Here is a 21985-nt window from a genome sequence, read left to right as displayed (position 1 = left end):
TACCTCTCTCAACCAGTTTAAGTTAAAAGCGAAGCTATACCTAATAAATTCCCTGTAACCTACCTTACCCTTCTATTGTCAACCAATGTCTGTTTTTTTCTTTAAAGAGCGCTGTTTGTCGACATAATTGTATTTGTGCTGCTTTTTCATCTATGTTTTCATTTCTTGTTTTCATTCTACTCATTATGCTCAATTAGTATTAAGCTTGTCATTTAAGTTTATCATGCCCGAAACGCTTTGCGTAATAGTGGCTTTAGGCATTGTATGTACTAGCTATACCTATAAGTTAAACAATCCTTGTAAATATTTATTGTATGTATGTACCTTACCTAAATAAAATTGTATTGTGTTGTATTGTATTGTATTGTCTTACCACTACACCACGGAGACTTAAATAGTTCTAGCCTGCCAACAGCATCAGTTTGTCACTAAACGATGTTTACGATGTTGAATCTCTCCTGACCTTAGTACAGATGATCGTATTTAGCTGCACCTTTCTTTCGTGTATGTGTCTCTTTCCACTACATAAATAATGGAAACTATTTTGAAGTTCCCGCCCTACATAAACTGGTGGGAAATACTGCAAAAGTAATCGTACTTGAATCGGATAGTTTTTCGCCAATATATATTTTAATTTAAATGTTATGTCCAAAATTTTGTGTTAGTAAATATATTACGATATTTGTTGTGATAATATATAATATTAATATTTCTTTATAGGAGAAAATCTAGTATTTAGAAGCTCATTCTACAGACTATGAGCAATAACATTCGACTAGTTTTGCCTTGTAAACAAACAGCAAGGATAGCTGTTCTGTGTTTACACTTCTTCACTGCAGTTGACATTAGGCATTTAATATATAGGTACGATGAATGTCACATAGAGCGGGGGTTTACGCTGAAGTGTGTACTATAAGACACTTATTTGGGTGTATTAGTGAAATGGCTATGGCTATCCTAATGGGCTTAAGAGCAGGCTTCGTTCTAGGCCACCAGGCTATGCTGTACCCCTTCAAGATATAATAATAATAATAATAATAATAATATTAATAATAATAATAATAATAATAATAATAATAATAATAATTTTTACTTAAGCAAAAGTACATACACAGGATACAAGACGATTGTATGAATCATGAGTAGTGCAAGTGCAATGCCTAAAGCCACTAATACGCAGAGCTACTCGGGCATAATATGGAAAAAACTTAAAAGACGAAACTAAATGAGATAACAAAAAAATGTAATTTTTATTTTATATATAAAAAAATTCTTACATTCTTGTAAAGCTACTAGCACGCATAGCGTTTTGGGCAGGTCCTTAATTTCATTTTCCCTAGAATATGACCCACCAAATCATTTAACAACCAGGTATTCATTCACTGCTGAGTGAACAGAGGCTACAGTTAAGGATTGGCGCCCAGTCAATCCTCCATGGCCAGGATACGAACCCAAGCCAAAGCGCTCGACGAAGTGCCGGCCGAGTGTCTTACCACTACGCCACAGGGATTGTTAAAAGAACAATAATGAATTAAAGTAGAGAAATAAAAATAAAATGACAATGATTAAATGATTGAAACAGCAAAAATTGCTACAGAACATATTTATTTTACAGCATAAACAGATAATTTTTTTATTAAATTTTTACATGGCAGATAACAGCAGTAGTACATGTTCAGTAGTTAAATTCAATGGCACCAGAACATAGTTTGATATTTAGATAGTAATGTAGGTTACATAGAGTGTATCAAATAGTTCTGTGTTTCTATTTTAAACTGGTTGAGAGAGGGACAGTTCTTGATGTGATTTGGGAGGTCCTATCACATTTTGGGACTCTCGATTTGCGGAGCAGTTATGCTTTGGTTAAGCCGCACTCATGGAAAATCTAATAGATATTTGTTTCTAGTGAGAATGCCAACTGTTTTAGAATTTTCTTTTGCTATATTTAATATATATATGATACTGAAATTCAACTTGTTATCGATGAGAACACCAAGGAGTTTACCATCCACTCTGTTTCTAATTTGGATATTGATAATTCTCAAGTTAATTTAATCAGTGGATCAAAATAAACCAAACAAAATATAGAAGGCTTTATCAATGTTAAGGGTGAATTTTGTAACACTTAGTCAAAGATGGAGGGTATTTAGGATTGTATTCTATATATTATTCAAAATAAGAGGGTTAAGACTGGAGAAAATGTAGAGCGTGTGTGTCCACTTCCCTAAAGTTAGAGTGTTCTCACCTCCACCCTACTGTTACAGTGTCCTCACCTCCACCCTACTGTTACAGTGTCCTCACCTCCACCCTACTGTTACAGTGTCCTCACCTCCACCCTACTGTTACAGTGTCCTCACCTCCACCCTACTGTTACAGTGTCCTCACCTCCACCGTACTGTTACAGTGTCCTCACCTCCACCCTACTGTTACAGTGTCCTCACCTCCACCCTACTGTTACAGTGTCCTCACCTCCACCCTACTGTTACAGTGTCCTCACCTCCACCCTACTGTTACAGTGTCCTCACCTCCACCGTACTGTTACAGTGTCCTCACCTCCACCCTACTGTTACAGTGTCCTCACCTCCACCCTACTGTTACAGTGCCCTCACCTCCACCGTACTGTTACAGTGTCCTCACCTCCACCCTACTGTTACAGTGTCCTCACCTCCACCCTACTGTTACAGTGTCCTCACCTCCACCCTACTGTTACAGTGTCCTCACCTCCATCCCTACTGTTACAGTGTCCTCACCTCCACCCTACTGTTACAGTGTCCTCACCTCCACCCTACTGTTACAGTGTCCTCACCTCCACCCTACTGTTACAGTGTCCTCACCTCCATCCCTACTGTTACAGTGTCCTCACCTCCACCCTACTGTTACAGTGTCCTCACCTCCACCCTACTGTTACAGTGTCCTCACCTCCACCCTACTGTTACAGTGTCCTCACTTCCACCCTGATATTACAGTGTCCTCACCACCATAATGTTACAGTGTCCTCACCTTCACCCTAAGATTGCAATGGTCTCACCTCCACCCTAATGTTACAGTGTCCTTACCTCCTTCATAATGTTATAGTGTACATAGGAACAAATCGTGTTCATGTTCATTGTTCATGTTCAAAATTATCTGTTCATGTTCAAATCGTGTAGTGTAGTGTATAGTGTCCTCATCTTCACCCTGATGTTGCTGTATCCTTACCTTCCCCCTTTAATGTTACAGCGTCCTCATATCCACCTTAATGTTACAGTGTCCCCACCTCCACCCTGGAGCATACCTGGAGAGGGTTTCAGAAGTTCTTCTACTCCCTGAGCTCGGCCTGGAGCCAGGCTCGACTTGTGAAAACAAGGTCCAACAGGCCTTGTTGGGCCAGCACTCCCACATATCCACTACAACCTGGTTGGTTCAGCACTTCTTGAAGAAACTTGTTTAATTGCTTCTTGAAGACATCCATTTTTGTTCCAGTAATATTTCTAATGTTTGCTGGGAGCGATTTGAACAATTATGTACCTATGATATTCATACAGTACTCTCTGGTTATACCTATTGTCCTTAACTACTCTTCTCTGGTTCTGTTCTGCATTTCCTCCCATATCTTTCACTCCAGTGTGTTGTATCAGCTATATCTGGAGTATCAACTATATCTGCTGATCTAAGTGCTTCAGGAAGATCTCTTGTATCCAAGCTTTTTTCTGTATATGGTACTGTAGAAGTTCGCTAATCCGAAGCCTGCCGATCTGGAAAATGTCCTAATCCGTCAAAAATCATGTCCAGATAATGTTATATCCCTATCTGGACAGAATGTCCATAAAAGCTGGACGACCAGATATTTGTCCAGATCATCATATACAGTACTGATAGAGAATTTGAAGCCTAATAATCATTCCAAAACCAAAGGTCGACTTGCCGCTGAATATAAAATGTGAACCTTTACCACCGAGAGATAAAAACAAGTGAAACGTCCGGCCTAACACTTGTACACCACCACCAGGAAGGGAGGGAGTCAGGAAGGGAGTGAGGGGGTCAGGAAGGGAGGGAGTCAGGAAGGGAGGGAGTCAGGGAGGGAGTCAGGAAGGTATGGAGTCAGGGAAGGGATGGAGTCAGGGAAGGGAGGGAGTCAGGAAGGGAGGGAGTCTGGAAAGGAAGTCAGGAAGGGAGGAAAAATTTCCTGAGACCTGGAACTTCAAGAACAAGAGGTCATGGATTTAAACTAACTAAACACAGATGCCAAAGAAATACTAGAAAATTCACTTTTGCAAACAGAGTGGTTGACGGTTGGAACAAGCTAGGTGAGAAGGTGGTGGAGGCCAAAACCGTCAGTAATTTCAAAGCATTATATGACAAAGAGTGCTGGGTAGATGGGACACCAGGAGTGTAGCTCTCATCCTGTAGATGAGAGCTACATCAGGTCACATCATTTGCAGATAGTTCTGTTTGGCCTATCGAGGAGCAGAGCCAGAACCAGTCCCCCATCATAAGAGGCACAGGGAGCAGTTAACAATCCATCAGAAAAAGCCTCTTCAAAGTCAACACAACTTTACAGACAATTGGAGGGTTCACAGAAAATGAAGCCTTGAAAACTGCTAAACAATATTTGCAAACGAGTCACACGGAACCAGGAGATTCACTCAAACGAGCTTGAAACTCATTAGTACCAATAATCACCACCAGGTGGCTTGGCTCCCAACTGGCTCCCTAAGTCAGTTCTGGATCTGAAGAAGAAATTCACGATGAACCCGGAGGGTGGCAGGGCCACCGGGGCTCCTCCAGAAATTGGTTTAATTTTATTCAATACCTGTACAGTACTTGAATATAATGAAAAGCTGGAGAGTTTTCCCTTCTGCAGTTCCAGTTCCAATTGTACATGGGATTTGGAGCATTCTATATCTGCCATCGACCAGAACAGGCAACCAGTATGATAAGTGCCTCAAAACAACCTCCTGTTCTGGTGAAAACTGCTAAAATAGACAAACAAGTGGACAGAACTCCCCAAATGAAAACGAGCAAATGAGCAAACGAGCATGACATCACACGTGCTGCACCTCATATCTGCGCAGCTTCCCCCTCCCCGGGAGGGGAAAGGAGGAGCCCCAGACCCCCGTGCCGGCAATCCACCCTGCAGTTCTGAGGCTGGATTTAAAAAATATGTGAAAAAAACGTCGACCAGAGGGAGGGAGGGTTGCCGGAGAGCCTCCAGTACTCACCCAGAAAATGGCGTTTCATTACATCCAACGCTGGTTTTCTGTGGGGAACCCCTTCCACTCGCTGAAGCTACCTAACCAAAGACAAGTAAAAGAGGGACTTACCTGCGAGGCAGCCACCACGTACTCATCAATTCGATGTCGACACAACTGGCTGCAACCTGCAACGCAAAGCCATACAAGAACAACCGGGACCAGGAACGTTTACCAAATAATGAGCGGCCAAGACCCTGTTTGACCTCCAAAACCCCCATGCCCAAATGTCAGCCCAAGACATGTTGCTGAATGCTGCAGCCAAAGCAGCAAACTTACGAACGTCATGAGCACGGGGATAGACCGTAGGCTGGCTAGATTTAATAACTCTCCGGACGACCTGGGGAACCCGAGCCCTTTAACAGAGAACGTGGGAAACTTTATCAACCCAAAGTGCATCCCCAGCCACAGAAGCCGAGGCGCACAGATAACGGTGAAGAGTCGCAACCGGACATAATATATGATGCACCCCGAGCCTGACCCATCAAGCATCAATGACCCAAGGGCCCCTCTGTAAAGCCGCCATTGCGTTCTTCGCCAGAGAAGGAGACGGCAGCAACCGAACAAACCGAGTTCAGGACCAAAAGAGCAGAAACCCCTGAGTCGGAGGTTCATGAAGCTCACCAACCCGAACCCCAGAGAGCCAATGCCAACAAAAACAGCGCCATGGAAAATAAATCCTGAACCCGAGGGCCAGGATTGCTCATGCAGCACATGAGCAGGCCGGAGGTGAGACAAAGCATGAGAAAGCTTACGGAATGGGGCGGAAGTGACATCCACTCTGAACACAAGATGGAGCGGCTCAGCCAGCATCACACGATAAGAGCAGACAATATTTTGCATGAAATGACAGTCCTGAGAAAGCCTTGAAAGAAAGAACAAAACAACCTGATCAGAAAAAAAAGACGAAGAGAGAGAGAGGAAATGGCAAAAAGAACACCAGGAAACTCCATACTGTCACCGAGATGAAGCTCGCAGGTGGGACACCATCATAGAAGCCACCTGATCACCACACAAGTGGTGATACACCCACGTAAAAAAAACAGACTCGAAGAGCAGAGGCAATGACTGAACCAGCCATATACTGGACCAGTCCGATCTGCTGGAAGAGGCGGAGCTGCGGAAAACACCTGGTTCAGACACTGAGCAGCGCCTGAAACCAAGGCTGGGTCAGCCACCAAGGGGCCAGAAGGACAACTCTCCCACAGTAAGACTCCAAATGAGCCAGAACCCGAAGCAACAGCTGGACCGGGGATGAAGAGGTACAGGTAACTCCACCGCAACAAGTCATGCCACAACTCGTCGACTGCAATGGCTTCATAGTTGGGAAAAGGCGCCACATATGTCGGACATATGTGACGTGGCAAATTTGTTTAGGCAAATTCGGGGACGTCTCTTCCACGTCTCTGTTTACCGACAGAGCGTTATCTTTCAACACCGCATCAGACAGGTGATTGGGAGCCAGAGGGCGCGCACCACCCATTGTTGCTCACTCAGTACTAACCCAGCCAGCAGCCCTAGGGCATTTTGGGAATTCTTTCCAAGATGATTGCCTTTCACTTGAGGTCCTAAGAGTCCATTTTGTACACAACCAACCTCTCACACATTCAGAATGGGTATGGAAGAATCAAAAAGTTTTCTTGGTTGGCGCAGTTTCCCGCCGACTGAGAATACTTGGTTGGCGCAGTTAAGTGGTTAAGCCCATCGAAGGAAGGTGGCATTGGAGGTGTTGCAAGAATTACTGTATATGGTTTTCTTATTACCGTGGAGAGCTAGTTACGAATATTAAATAACACACTATAATATTTGAAGAGTACAGTATTTGGTTTGCTATTTAGTCATTTAAATATTTACAAGAAAATAAAATGGGATTTAACAGAACTTAAGGCGCATATCTTACAGTCATCGTAAAGCATATCAACACCCACGTGTTGCACAAGTCTACATAAATGATCTACCAGATGGAATGCAGAATTATATGAACATGTTTACTGATGATGCTAAGATAATAGGGAAGATAAGAAACCTAGATGACTATCATGCCCTTCAAGAAGACCTGGACAAAATAAGTATATGGAGCACCACTTGGCAAATGGAATTTAATGTGAATAAATGCCATGTTATGGAATGTGCTCCCTGGATGTACATGATCATATATATTTTTGGTTACAGATTTTGTTTAGCAATATTATTAGGATAATAAAAAATTATAAAAATACTTGTTTCTTGAATGCTTTATTGTATTAGATGGAAATTCTCCAGGCTGGCAATCTACTGCAACCTACAGAAGGATCTCTTGAGGAGGGAGGGAGGGATGTAGGGAGGGAGTGGGCAGGACAAAGGAAGTGAGTAGCAGTGAGGGGTGACTCCCTCCCTTCCTGGTGGTGGTGTACAATGAATGTTAGGCAACTGATCTGGCCAACTATACTATCTGCTAGTCTGGCTTCCATGGACATTTTGGCCCAATTAGGGCATTTTCCGGATTGGCGAATTCCAGATTAGCGAGCTTCTACAGTACAGTAACAGTATTCGGCATGAGATGTCAGTCTCATGTCCCAAAAAGAGCCAAAAGAGAAAGGACAAAAGAAACTGGTCTGAAAGCAAAGAAAACCACCGAAGAGAAAGGAACTGATGGAAAAACCGCCAAGAGACTGCATACTGTCGCCTGGAAGACCACAGCAGCTGTGCGGGAGTCTGAACTTCGCTGTGCTGGTTTACCTGATGGGATGGGGCTGGCTTCGATGTCTGTTTAGGCAAATTCGGGGACGTCTCTTCCACGTCTCGCTCTCTCGATCGCCGGGTTCGGTCTCCAGGGGCCTTATGTCAGTTGTTGCGTTGGCGGCTTCCTCTTTGAGTTTTTAGGAGTTCAGTGCCTTGGTGCCTACCCGAGCTCTTGCTCAACGTGTTCATGGATGCCTTGTCTCTCGGCTGGGGCTTTGTGCCCACTGCTCGCCAGGCTGGCCAGGGTGAGGTCCACCAGAGGTGGACCTGTTCGTGTTGGTGTGGTTTCTGCGTCTCTCGACATATGTGGCGCCTTTTCCCAACTGTGAAGCCATTGCAGTTGACGTGTTGTGGCATGACTGGTTGAGGTGGAGTTACCTGTACCTCTTCACCCCAGTCCAGGTGTTGCTTTGGGTTCTGGCTCATTTGGAGTCTTATTGCGGGAGAATTGTCCTTCTGGCCCCTTGGTGGCTGACCCAGCCTTGGTTTCAGGCGCTGTTCAGTGTCTGAACCAAGTGTTTTCTGCAGTTCCGCCTCTTCCAGCAGATTGGACTGGTCCAGTACATGGCTAGTTCAGTCTACGCCTCTGCTCTTCGTGTCTGTTTTTTTTTACGTGGGTGTATCACCACTTGTGTGGTGATCAGGTGGCTTCTTTGATGGTGTCCCACCTGCGAGCTTCATCTCGGTGACAGTATGGAGTTTCCTGGTGTTCTTTTTGCCATTTCCTCTCTCTCTTCGTCTTTTATTTCTGATCAGGTTGTTTTGTCCTTTCTTTCCAGGCTTTCTCAGGACCGTCATTTGATGCAAAATATTGTCTGCTCTTATCGTGTGATGCTGGCTGAGCCGCTCCATCTTGTGTCCAGGGTGGATGTCACCTCCGCCCTGTTCCATAAGCTTTCTCATGCTTTGTCTCGCCTCCGGCTTGCTCATGTGCCGCCTGAGCAATCCTGGTCCTTGGGTTCAGGATTTATTTTCCATGGCGCTGTTTCTGTTGGCATTGGCTCTCTGGGGTTCGGGTTGGTGAGCTCTCTTCATGCTCTCCTCCGGCTCAGGGGTTTCTGCTCTTTCGGTCTTGAACTCAGTTTGTTCGGTTGCTACCGTCTCCTTCTTCTCTGGTGAAGAACGCAATGACGGCTTTCCAGAGGGGCCCTTGGGTCATTGATGTTCTGTGGGTCAGGCCCGGGGTGCATCATATATTACAGTATGTCCGGTTGCGGCTCTTCACCGTTGTCTGTGCGCCTCGGCTTCTGTGGCTGGGGATGCACTTTGGGTTGATAAAGTTTCCCACGTTCTCTGTTCAAGGGCTCGGGTTCCCCAGGTCGTCCGGAGAGTTATTAAATCTAGCCAGCCTACGGTCTATCCCCGTGCTCATGACGTTCGTAAGTTTGCTGCTTTGGCTGCAGCATTCAGCAACATGTCTTGGGCTGACATTTGGGCATGGGGGTTTTGGAGGTCAAACAGGGTCTTGGCCGCTCATTATTTGGTAAACGTTCCTGGTCCCGGTTGTTCTTATGTGGCTTTGGGTTGCAGGTTGCAGCCAGTTGTCTCGACATCGAGTTGATGAGCACGTGGTGGCTGCCTCGCAGGTAAGTCCCTCTTTTACTTGTCGTGTGTTAGGTAGCTCCAGCGAGTGGAAGGGGTTCCCCACAGAAAACCAGCGTTGGATGTAATGAAACGCCATTTTCTGGGTGAGTCCTGGAGGCTCTCTGGCAACTCTCCCTCCCTCTGGTCGATGTTTTTTTCACGTATTTTTTAAATCCAGCCTCAAAACTGCAGGGTGGATCGCTGGCACGGGGGTCTGGGGCCCCTCCTTTCCCCTCCCAGGGAGGGGAAAGCTGCACAGATATGCGGTGCAGCACGTGTGACGTCATGCTCGTTTGCTCATTTGCTCGTTTTCATTTGGGGAGTTCTGTCCACTCGTTCCTCTATTTTATTAGTTTTCACCAGAATAGGAGGTTGTTTTGAGGCACTTATCATACTGGTTGCCTGTTCTGGTCGATGGCAGATATAGAATGCTCCAAATCCCATGTACAATTCTATAGGCCATTGCTCCTCATGCTTCTCTGAGGGGGGGGGGGGTGTCAGGTTCTGGCTCATGGTTCCCGGTACGCCTAGAACTCTATTCACACTGACTGATGCCAAAGTTTACGGATATACATATCAACCTGGATAGCCCAGGGAGCCACGGGACTCACCCAGAAAATGGCATTTCATTACATTCAATGCTTTTTTTTTTTTACATTTAATGCTTGTTTTCTGGGGGGAAAGTCCCTTGTGACTATTATTAGCTTTCCTTGTGAGGCTAATTATCCACAGAGAAAGAACTGGGAAGATTGGCAAAACAGCTCAGCAGGGGTGACAAAGGCCACACAGGGAATTTCAGAAAACCAAAGCAACTGTAGGAATCCCCTGGAGAACAACTCCATACAAAAGAGAAAAACTGGAACTGCAGAAGGGAAAACAACTCCCCAGCTTTTCATTATATTCAAGTACTGTACATGTATTGAATAAAATTAAACCAATTTCTGGAGGAGCCCCGGTGGCCCTGCCATCCTCTGGGTTCATCGTAAATTTGTTCTTCAGATCCAGAACTGACTTAGGGAGCCAGTTGGGAGCCAAGCCACCTGGTGGTGATTATTGGTACTAATGAGTTTCAAGCTCGTTTGAGTGAATCTCCTGGTTCCGTGTGACTCGTTTGCAAATATTGTTTAGCAGTTTTCAAGGCTTCATTTTCTGTGAACCCTCCAATTGTCTGTAAAGTTGTGTTGACTTTGAGGAGGCTTTTTCTGGTGGATTGTTAACTGCTCCCTGTGCCTCTTATGATGGGGGACTGGTTCTGGCTCTGCTCCTCGATAGGCCAAACAGAACTATCTGCAACTGATGTGACCTTTTAGTATGAAGCAATCTCAGGAAGATAGTTTCAGGGAACCACTAGAGGCCCCCCTCCAGAAAGTGGCATTTCATTATTTTCAAAGCTGGGATTTTCCTGTTTTCCTTGTAGGGTGTATACCCAGTGTCTGGGTTCAGGTGGTATGTGGGTTTTCTTTTTTTTTAATTTTGTGCTGGGGAGTTGGTTTTTCTTCTGCAATTCCAGTTTTACCCTTTTGTAGGGAGTTGTTCTCCAGGCAATTCCTTCAGTTGCTTTGATTTTTTGAAATTCCCTGTGTAGCCTTTGTCACCCCTGCTGGGCTGTTTTGCCTTTGTTTTTAAGGTAGTCTTTCTTGTTGATTTAACCTTGGAAAGTAGGACAAAGAAACCCCACTCCTTCCTTCTGTCTGAGTTACTATATTTTGAATAGGGGGATTTATTTCTTAAGATCCATCCAAGTCTATCCATTTTAATCAAAACTGTCTTCTAGGTGGTGTTCATCAGAGAAACTCCTCTTGAACTAAGAATCTTGTTACTCTGCTTCTTTACTAATGGCTTCAAAACTTATCCGCTGTCCAGTTAAGCTAAGCCAGTCACAAACATATTTTGGGGCCCATGATCCAAGAAAGTTTGCAGCATATACTAAAGCATTCTTCTCTATGATATCTTGCAAGAGGGATTTGATCTTGAGGATTTTGGTGATTGAATAGGACATTTGCTCCTTACTACCAACCTAAGGCACCCCTGGCTGAGTTGTTGCTGTGGGGTCCTTGGTAGACTGAAATCCAGTGATATAATGCTACACTCTTTGGGTCCATGGTATCAAATGTCTTTGTAGTGGACATGCTCACTGGGTTTGCAGCTGCTGTGATCCTCACTTCAACATATGTAACCCCTTCTCCAGTTCTCGCTCTAGTGAGATGGCTTGCAATTGAGATTCAGGCATTATTCTTTGAACTTGCAATAAGCCCCTTTCTGAGCAAATTTATGCTGCCACACCCTGGCCCTACACTCTCTAACCTGTACTCTTGTTTTGTGCCAGGATGTATGTGGGGACGATAGACTTGGACAAGTTCTTCCTTGCTGTGGTGCTGCTACTTGGTGGGAACTGAGGGCTCTATGCAGGTGTGTTATAATTTCTATTAAGCTAGTTTGGGCTCTCTTTGACAATCATGTACATTATATCATTGGAATCTGTTTATTCTGATTGAGAAGAGACCCTTCTGAATATGTTATCCTGTCTGGGTGGCTTATTCCCCAATGACCCCCACATTTGACTGTGCCATCACTTTGGCAAAAGTGTAGAGAATCTTCATACCTTTGGGAGCAGAAGTATAAAGTTGCTGAGATAGGCTTTTCAGAAACTCAAAAGAGTAATTTCTGTCTTTAAATATTATATTAATATTTAATTCTTTTTTGCAGAAACTTGAACTGTGGGAGTTCTGGCAATGAATCTCTATCCAGATGTCAAGGGATATACTATCCCTAGGAAGAAGTGAATTAGTAAGGAAAAGATCTTTAATTTAAAATGCATCTTCCAAAGCCACATAATTTAAACTTTTACTGTTAGGATTAATAGGTTCACTTAGGATATACCTTGCCATCCATCTTCTAATTCTCATCAAGTATCACTTCATTTTAATTATCAAACACAAAATCAGTTTAAAACTAAGTAGCATTTGAAGTTAAGATAAGGTAAGTTTATGTTTAACCACTTAACTGCGTTGCCTCCAAATATGATACCCCCACAGTGCGCAGGAAATAAATTCTCTGGAAATTTTTTTTTTTTTCTAGGGGGAGCCCCTACGGCTCCCCGGAGCTATCCATGGCTGATATGGATACCCTAACTATTTTGCATCAGTCGATGTGGGTGGAGTTCTAGGCCTACCGGGACCACGAGCCAGAACCTGGCCCCCTCAGAGAGGCACGGGGAGCAATGGCCCATAGAAATGCACATGTGATTTGGAGCATTCTATATCTGCCATCGACCGGGACAGGCACCCAGAAAGGTAAACGCCACAAAACCAACCCCTATTCTGGTTGACAACAAAAATCGACAAACGAGTGGACAGAACTCCCCCAAGAAAACGAACTAACAAGCATGACGTCACACGAGCCGCGCCGCATGTCTGCGCAGCTCCCCCCTCCACGGGAGGGGGAAGGGGGAGCCCCAGACCCCCGCGCCGGCGATCCCCGCCCCAGTTCCTCGGCTGATGGGATAATGCACGGTCGTGTGGCTCCAGCTCCAGTCTTGTCTCTGTGCTGTGACTTGTTTGCAGTGCTGCTCTTACGGTGGTCGTGTGAGCTGGAAGTAGTATTCTCAGGTACTCGGGCTGCATGTGCTTAGGGTCACCTTTCCTGAGTGCCCTGTAAGTACCACCCTTGGGGCTTGGGGTTGCCTTCCACAAGTCACCTTGGGTTTACCTCTGTTGGCTTTTCGCTGCTTGGCGTTTGGCCGCCCCGAGGGTTTGGGGGTTTTACTCCCTTGTTTACCTTGGGGTAAGTGGTAGTTATAGCACTGGTGGGGTGCAGGGTACTGCGTAGCTAGTTTTCACCTATGACAGCGGCCGGCTCTGTTCCTTCTGGGTACGTTGTCCACTTGTGTGGTTTTTCTTTTATATTTGTTTTTGCCTGGTAGGGGGGTCTGTCTTGTGTTCCCCTCCCCTTATATTAGGTTCGTTTATGTGGTGGGACCCCCTGCTTTGCCCTCACGAGTGGACACGTCCAGTGGGTTCAGCTTTAGCAGTTTGCTTGGTAGTTTGGGGCGCCAGTTAGCAGTGCCCTGCCTGGGATAACCCTTAGCAGCCCCAGTCTAGGGGCCCTGGGAAACCCCCCGAGGGCTCTCGGGTCCGGTAGTGGAGACCCTTGCATCCCCTCTCGCTTTGTGCGAGTTGAGGGTTGCTCTGTCCCCTTGTCTCAGGGTGACTCTCCTTATTTTTGCCTCCGTTATGCTGCCTGTTGGGTCGGTGACACATTCGACCCTGAGTCCTGCGAGCTTTGTTGCTTGTTCGTGATTCCATTCACCCAGTCTGCTGATGAATTCCCGTGGGTGCAGGCAGCTCGCGCGTTGCAGGGTAGGATGTTGCAAAGCGCTCTGGTTTGTCGCTTCCCCGGATGCCCCGATGCTGCCCCGCTTGTGTAGGGACCCAGTCTTGGGGGTTTTGGTCGCTTCGGCCTTGGTTCTTCCACGCCCCCCTTGTTTTTCCCCCTCCTGCTTCCGGCCCCCTACGCATCTGCAGGCTTCGGGGTCGGGGCGGGGTTAGAGGTTCTGAGACTTGGGCAGTTTCGGGGGTTGCCCCGTCCGGGGTATCTGCTAAGGCATTCGAGTCTGTTCCTCCGGCCGATGCTCCGGGGTCTGACCAGTGTGCCCCTTCACTTTCAGCTCTCTCGCCTGCCCCGGCTTTTTCTTGTGGGGCCGGGGCTTTGGAGGTCGACTCGGCCCCGGGGCCTGGTGCAGTGGCTCCTGGGGTTGGGGAGGAGTGGCCTTGGGGGCCTTGGGCTCCATTGCACCCCGCCTGGATTTCAGTCCTGCTGAGCGGGGCTTACTGTTGCGAGGAGTGGGGTTTTCTTTCCCCCCTCTGCGTACGATTTGGGCTTGGGTTATGCTCCTCCCCGGGTTCGGTTCCGTGTCTCTGTGGTTTCTTCGGTTCCGTCTTCAGGAGGTTTTCGACTAACCGCATCCCTTCGCCTGCGGTGCGGTTGGCCTTTGTGGCTTACCTCCTGCGTGTCCCGGAGTTTGCCTCCATACTGGTTCCTTTTGTTCTGGACAGGTTGGGCTCCTTGTAGCCGGTTGGGCTACTTCTCGCCTTGTTGGGCTACTTCTCGCTTTATTGGGCTACTTCTCGCCTTGTTGGGCTACTTCTTGCCTGGTTGGGCTCCTTCTCGCCTTGTTGGGCTACTTCGCGCTTGGTTGGGCTACTTCTCGCCTGGTTGGGCTACTTCGCGCCTGGTTGGGCTACTTTTCGCCTGGTTGGGCTACTTCTCGCCCTGTTGGGCTACTTTCTTTTGCGTCCTGCGCATGCGCCATGGGAGTTTGTTTTAGTTCCGGGCGGTGTGCACACGTGTTCTGCTTCCATTTCTCTCGGGGGGCTTCGCCTCTCGCTCTTTTCTTAATCCAATCCGTGCCCCATTGCTTTGGCATGGAGTAGGAGTGCCGCTGTGGGGACATCATGTGGTTTTTCCCTGCGTTCTTGGGTGGGGAGCCTCGTTCGCTGCTCCCCTCCTCTCCAGCATGGGCGCACTGGCCGCCTCCGGCGGATACGGACTCGAACGCATGCGTCATGGCTCTTCAGTGCCTATGTTCTGCGGGTGAGTTGGAGCGGTTTTGGCGTCTCCTTCGTCCTGAAGCTGTTTTTGTTTTTGGGAGTAGGGATGGGTGTACATACGTCCTTGAGAACGTGGACCGTATCACCCGAGGTGCCTACTGCTGGGCTATTAGCCCATACTGGGCAGTTCTTGCTCTCTCCACCTGATTCCTTCCTCGGTTCACGGGTGTCTGCGGGTGGCCTCTTGTCCCTTCCGAGGCGGTTCCTGCCTGTACTCCTCCTGCCCCTCTCCTATGCTTGTCTAACCTTGCTTGAGTTCGGGGCCCCGCCTCCACCTTGTTCCGCAGTGCAACGGTGGGGGTGCCTGTTTGGTAGTACGTTTTCCTGTGTCGGAGGTTTTGTGTTCGCCTCCTTGTGCTTGCAGGTTGGGTTCTGGCTCTTTGTTTCCGCCACTTCCCTGTCGTTTGCCTGTCGGGCGGATTCTGTGCTTCTTGGGCACTCTCATCTCTGCTCTTGGGGCTGTGTAAGGGGTCAGCCCATGTTGGGCTGCCTACTGTGTTCCTTTGATTGCCTGTTACACTGCACACGTTTCTTCTACCGTCCCTGTGGCTCAGTTGGGTGCTCGGTTTCCGCCTGTGTCCCCTTGTGTGCCACTCGTGTACGATTTATCTATCTTCTCTGTCGCTTCCTCTGGGAGTGTGGTGACGTTTTGCTGCGGTTTTGGTACTGCAGCTGCGTGTCTGGGTTGGTTGTGGCGTTCTGTTCGGCCCTTCCGTGCTCCCTCTGGGGCTCTCCTTCCTTGCCGGTCTTGCTGTGCTGGTTTTTCCATGTTCCTTGGATTCTCTGTCTTGTCCTTGCCTCATTGTGCTGGCTGGGGATGAGCTTGGGGTCTTCATCTCGCCCCTCGCCTATCCTCCGGTTTCGGTTCAAGTTCCAGAGCCTAGTGGGCTCCCTTCCTTCGTGTTTTTCACGGCTGCCACGGGGTTTTTCTTGACGCTTTGGCTTTGAGGGGACAGCTCGGCCCCGGGGCCTGTAGGGTGGGTTCTCGGGGCTGGGGTGGGGCTCACGTGAGGGCCTCAGGCCCCGTTGGTCCCCGCCGGGGTGTTTCTACCCCTCTGGGAGGGACTTGCAGTTTTGTGGTGTGGGGTTTTCCGTTCCCCCTCTCCGCACGTGCTTTGTGGGCGTCGGCCCCTCCCTGGGCTTGGTTCCTTGTCCATTGTGCCCGTTTTCTGGTGCGTCTGTCATCATTTGATTGGGCCTCCCTCCGGGCCTTTCTAGGGCTTGTGGGTCCTCTTCCCGGCAGCTTCTGGGTGTTGGCCTTTTTGTTCTTTTGTGAATATCTCTTCTCTTTGCGCTGTCGCGGCGCTACTAGTTTCCCTGGGAGCAATTTTGCTCCTCTTAATGAGTCTTTTTGCTCCTGCCCTTCTGCGGGATGTTGGTGCGGGGCGGCTCCTTATGCGAGTTCCTTCCCCTGTCAGCTGCACTTGTGGAGGTGGACTTGCACACTTGTGGCATTTTCATTTTTGGCCCTGCATTTTCTTTTCCCTCCTGGGGCTGTCATAGGATTAGCTTGCGGAGGTTGTAGAGGCGCTTGGGGCCGTTCCTGGGTCTGGCACCTTGGTTTCTGCTGCTAGCCTTCGGTATCGATATTCCTTCTGCGCCGTTTCGCAGGTTGTATCGGGCGTTGTTACACCTCCGGCCTGCTTATGCACTGCCTGTGTCGTCTTGGTCTTTGGACAGGGTGCTCTCCTGTTTTTCTTCTCCTTGGTGGTTGTGGCTCCTTGGGGTCAGGTTTGCTTTGCCTCGGTTTTCTTTTTGTGTTGGCATTCGCCTCTGGGGGCCGTGTGGCAGAGCTTCTTGCTCTTCTCAGGCGCAGTGGTTTTTGGCTCCTATGGTCATGATCATAGGTTTTCTTCGTCTGCGGCCGTTCTCCCTTTTTTCTGGCGAATGCTATACCTTGGGTTGTTGTCTCGACTTCGTGTTGTGGAGTGATTCTCCGACCGCCTCCAGCGTATGTCCCCTTGTTTGTTTGATAGCTCTCACAAGTCGAGCCTGGCCTCTGGCCGGGCTTGGGGAGTAATAGAACTCCCAGAACCCCATCAACCAGGTATCAACCAGGTAGTCTTTGGTGAGGTAGCTCCGGGAAGCCGTAGGGGCTCCCCCCAGAAAACCAGCGTTGAATGTAATGAAACGCCATTTTCTGGGTGAGATCCGGAGGCTCCCCGGCACCCTCCCGCCCTCCGGTCGGCTGGTTTTTTTCATGGTTTTGATATCCAGCCTCAGAACTGGGGCGGGGATCGCCGGCGCGGGGTCTGGGGCTCCCCCTTCCCCCTCCCGGGGAGGGGGGAGCTGCACAGACATGCGGCGCTGCTCGCGTGACATCATACTTGTTAGTTCATTTTCCTGGGGGAGTTCTGTCCACTCGTTTGTCGATTTTTGTTGTTTAACCAGAATAGGGGTTTGTTTTGTGGCGCTTACCTTTCTGGGTGCCTGTCCCGGTCGATGGCAGATATAGAATGCTCCAAATCACATGTGCATTTCTATGGGCCATTGCTCCCCGTGCCTCTCTGAGGGGGCCAGGTTCTGGCTCGTGGTCCCCGGTAGGCCTAGAACTCCACCCACATCGACTGATGCAAAATAGTTAGGGTATCCATATCAGCCATGGATAGCTCCGGGGAGCCTCCGGGACTCACCCAGAAAATGGCGTTTCATTACATTCAATGCTGGTTTTTTCGCGCTGGTTGAAGCTTAGTTTCCAAACTGATGCTAGGCAGCCGGCGCGGTAGGTCCGGGGCTCCCCCCTCCCCCTCTTGGGGCGGGGGAGGGCTGCGCAGACGATCGGCGCAGCAGTAAAGTGTGATGTTTTGCTTGTTTCCTTGTTTCCTTGGGATTGAAGGGAGTTTCTACACCTCTGTTCATTTTTTTGTTTTAGTTTTTTACCATGTGGGGTTTGTTTTGTTATGCCTACCTTTCTGGGTGCTAACCCTGGTCGATGGCAGATAAGGAACACCCCAACCACAAGTGGGTTTTCCAGGACCACTGCTCCCTGAAACGTCTCTGAAGGGGCCAGGTTCTGGCGCTGGTCCCTGGTAGGTCTGAATTCCTTAGCAAATGTCCCGGTCTAATATAACATACATTAGCCCGATAAGCTCCAGGGAGCCTCCGTTTTTTTTTTTTTTTTTATAATAATTTATCAATTGTATTTTCTCATTTTTGTCTGTACGGATGACGTTCCTATCAACAATATCTTTCAGGACCCTTTCCTCCGTTTTATGAGCCGTCGAAAAGAAGTTCCTGTAAAATAGTCTAATAGGGGGGTACAAGTGGTGTGTTGGTTGACTCTTCAGAGGTTCCATGGCGTTTCACCTTTCTTTTTATGATGTCTTCAACGAAACCGTTAGAGAAGCCGTTGTTGACTAGGACCTGCCTTACGCTACAGAGTTCTTCATCGACTTCTTTCCATCCTGAGCTGTGGCTGAGAACACTGTCGACGTAAGCGTTGACAACACTTCTCTTGTACCTGTCTGGGCAGTCACTATTGGCATTGAGGCACAGTGCCAGAATGTTGTCTGTTTGATCCTGTCCATTACACACAATTAATCTTATCTTAATTAAGGCGCAGCCAAAAAGAATTACTCAGGTAAGCATTTTTGAGTATGAATGAATGAATGTCCTTCTACACATTGTATAGAAGGAGCCAGTACAATTCTGGAGTTGTGATTTTTGTATATTCTTTTTCCAGTTTATTTCAAGATGGAGATAGATAAAGAGGGGGATGCAGTCTCTCGGAGTATGGAAGAGAATCAAGAAAATACACCAGAAGAAGGCACCGAAGATGGTACAATTGTTCTCAATTTATCCGATGATTGCTCAATTGAAGAGGAGGTGCGTTTGCTGATGCAATCTCAGAAGAAGGTTGAACCTAAACGTCGAGCAGAAATTACATGGAAACGTAAGGTAGAAATTTTGCAAGAAATTGAAAAACTCCCAGGAAAAATATCTCATAGAGAAATGGCAATTCATTTTGGAATACCTCGTAATACTCTTTTTAATATTTTGCGGGCAAGAGATAGAATTATTGAAGCTTATAAACGCAATCCAAATGGAAGAAGAAAAAGATTAAGATCTGGAAAGGCTCCCCATGTTGAACATGCTCTTTATCAGTGGTATAAAAATGCTAAAAAACAGAAACTACCTCTTTCAAATATTATTTTGTTTGAAAAAGCCAGAGACCTTGCTGTGTCACAAGGAAGTTACAGCTTTCGACCAACAACCGGGTGGCTGGAGAGATGGAAAAAACGGCATAATATAACTTTTTCCATTGAATTAAATTGTGAAGGTTGTAATGAAAATGGAAGTGGTGATTGTGAAGGAAGTGATGCTGAAATAACAATTGATTCAAATGATATTAAAGATGAAGGTGATGACATTGACATGGATGATGATCAAGGGTCTGAACAAGATGAAGATGATGGCACATCATCTCCAACAGCTCAAGATATTAGTAGCCTATTACATATTAGCCTTCAAGAAACTGATAATTTTATTCGCCGATCTGGAAAAGGAATCAAAAGACAAACTTTAACTTTAAGGCAGAAATTTGAGATTGTAAAAGCCATAGAAAGTTTACCTATGAAATGGAGCCTACGTGATATGGCTTCTTTCTTTGATGTGCCTAAAACCACAATGCTCCATATGATGAAAAACAGAGATTTTATCATTAAAAATTACATGAACAGCCCAGATAAGGAACGAAGACGGAACAAGAAGGGGAAAGCTCCTGATATTGAGGATGCTCTGTATGTTTGGTACTTAAAAGTCAAAGAGAAAAATTTACCAATTACTGCAGGGATCTTAAGAAAGAAAGCAAAGTCTATTGCTCTGTCACTGGGAAAGCCAGAGTTTGTTCCAACGGAAGGGTGGTTTTCACGCTGGAAGAAACGGAATAATGTAACTTGTGGACGCCCCAAACAATATGATGGAACAGAGACGCAAAATGTCCATCCCTCTGAATATGACGATGGTGATATGCAGCTATTCCACACAGCATATGAAAAAGAAACTCGTACATCTCTCTCATTACGACAGAAAGTGGAAATAATTCACCATATGGAAGCTGAACCTAATGTTAAGTTAAGAGAATGGGTAGATATGTATAATGTATCCAAATCTACGCTTAGTATTATAAAAAAGAACAAAGAAACAATCCTTAAAGCATTCTATGGTGATCCATCAGTGGATCGGAAACGTATGAGAAAAGGGTCTGCTTCTGAAGTGGAAGAAGCTCTTTTTAAATGGTACAACGAAGTAAAAGATAAAAGTATTCCACTCACAGGCCCTATCCTACGGCAGAAAGCTAAAGAGCTGGCTGATATAATGGGAAAAGTTGATTTCATTCCCACTTCTACGTGGCTTGATACATGGAAGAGGAAACATGGCTTGAATGAAGATAAGGAGGATCAACAGCATCATACACCAACAGTCCCAACTGAAAATGGTATTCAATATACCACTGAGCACAAACAGCAGATTCGTTTTCAATTTAATCAAGAGCACCACAATACTGGCAACCACATGGGCATTATCCAAAATCCGCCCATCGTCTCTAACACAATGAAACCACCACCAAATCCACAGACAATGAACAATACATACAGTAGAGATATGTTTGGGTTTCCTGTTCCACCCTCAACACAGGAATCCATTGTCAATTATGATGGTTTCTCCAGAGGGCCCATGAACCCAGCAGAATTGTCAGCAGTGCAGGCAGGAAATAATGTAGTTCCTCCCACAGGAGGGGGTCAGCAGTTTTCGTCCGTTGCAGCAGCAAACAAATTTTTAGGATCACATATATATACTCCAGATCTTTCTGGTGGCAGAGAAATCTTTACTGGAAACACGATGAATCGTGGAGTGATTTCAAGCTCTCGTGATCATACAGTGCCAGCGCAGACGGCTCCACAAGGCAGTTATTCCTCAACAGAAAGACTCTTACACCAATACAAAATGGATAATCACCAGCCAAATAATTTTCTTCCTGCACCAGATATGGTAACGGAAGGCTCTGTTCGGCGTGCCATGATGGATATTCGACGGTATCTTGAACAATCTCCATACCCAGTAGACTGGTCACTTGTACACAACTTTGAAATGCTGCTTCATACAAACATTGCCAGCAGAAATCATTTGCCATTGTAAATAACATTGTGAATGTGTGCTGCGTGTACAACTGGTGTATTGGCTGTGCTCTTTGGGTACAATGCTGACAAATATTTTCTTTAGGGTCAAGGGTTTTATAGTACAGTATAAGCTCTTTCCACATTTATTCAGTAGGACTAGTGAAATTAACCCCCTAATGCAGTGGAAGTGTTTTGTTTTGGTTAAAGATCCTAGCACAGTAGACAAGTGATTAATCATGATTATGTCTAAATTGCAGGGAAGAAAACTTTTAAATGATACTTTTTCCAAATAATTTGATTTTCAAAATACAGTAAAAATAAAAAATATTGTTATTATCACTAATAAAAACAACAATTATAGGAAAGAAATTATAAAAAATATTCAGTTGGTAATTGTCAAATTTAGTTCTCTTATGTTCAGTGAAAATCCTGCTGTTGTAGAAGGGGTCTGGAAGGGAAGGAAACTCAGGAGAAAGTGCCATGCCATTATGACTATACATCACTTGGAAGGGATAAGGATTTGGGATGGGACAGGGGGAAGGAATGGAGGAAATAGTTCCTTTAAACCACAGTCCCACCATATTTATGTGGGAGTATTATCTCTAAAACAGGAATTTCAACTCTGAGACCTATAAAATAATTCAGTTTCTGACCAATTCCCACCACTCTTACATGTTTTTTTTACATTTTGCATATTTACCTATTTTATCGTTTAATCATA

At 46.4% G+C, this 21985-nt stretch overlaps 1 protein-coding gene across 1 annotated transcript; it reads left to right on the top strand.

Annotated features, from left to right (window-relative positions):
• The first annotated feature begins 761 nt into the window (after nucleotides 1–761).
• Nucleotides 762–21589, top strand: LOC123756088 (uncharacterized). The gene is made up of 5 exons (XM_045739076.2): nucleotides 762–864; nucleotides 3248–3396; nucleotides 11863–11945; nucleotides 12243–12323; nucleotides 18828–21589. The coding sequence occupies exon 5, from the start codon at nucleotides 18839–18841 to the stop codon at nucleotides 21281–21283; it is 2445 nt and encodes an 814-aa protein (XP_045595032.2). The 5' UTR covers nucleotides 762–864; nucleotides 3248–3396; nucleotides 11863–11945; nucleotides 12243–12323; nucleotides 18828–18838; the 3' UTR covers nucleotides 21284–21589.
• The last annotated feature ends 396 nt before the right edge of the window (nucleotides 21590–21985 follow it).

This window comes from Procambarus clarkii, chromosome 36 (assembly GCF_040958095.1).
Source record: "Procambarus clarkii isolate CNS0578487 chromosome 36, FALCON_Pclarkii_2.0, whole genome shotgun sequence".
Classification (NCBI taxonomy): Eukaryota; Metazoa; Arthropoda; class Malacostraca; order Decapoda; family Cambaridae; genus Procambarus; species Procambarus clarkii.
Note: the sequence above shows the minus strand (reverse complement) of the source record. Positions and strands in the feature narration are given on the sequence as shown.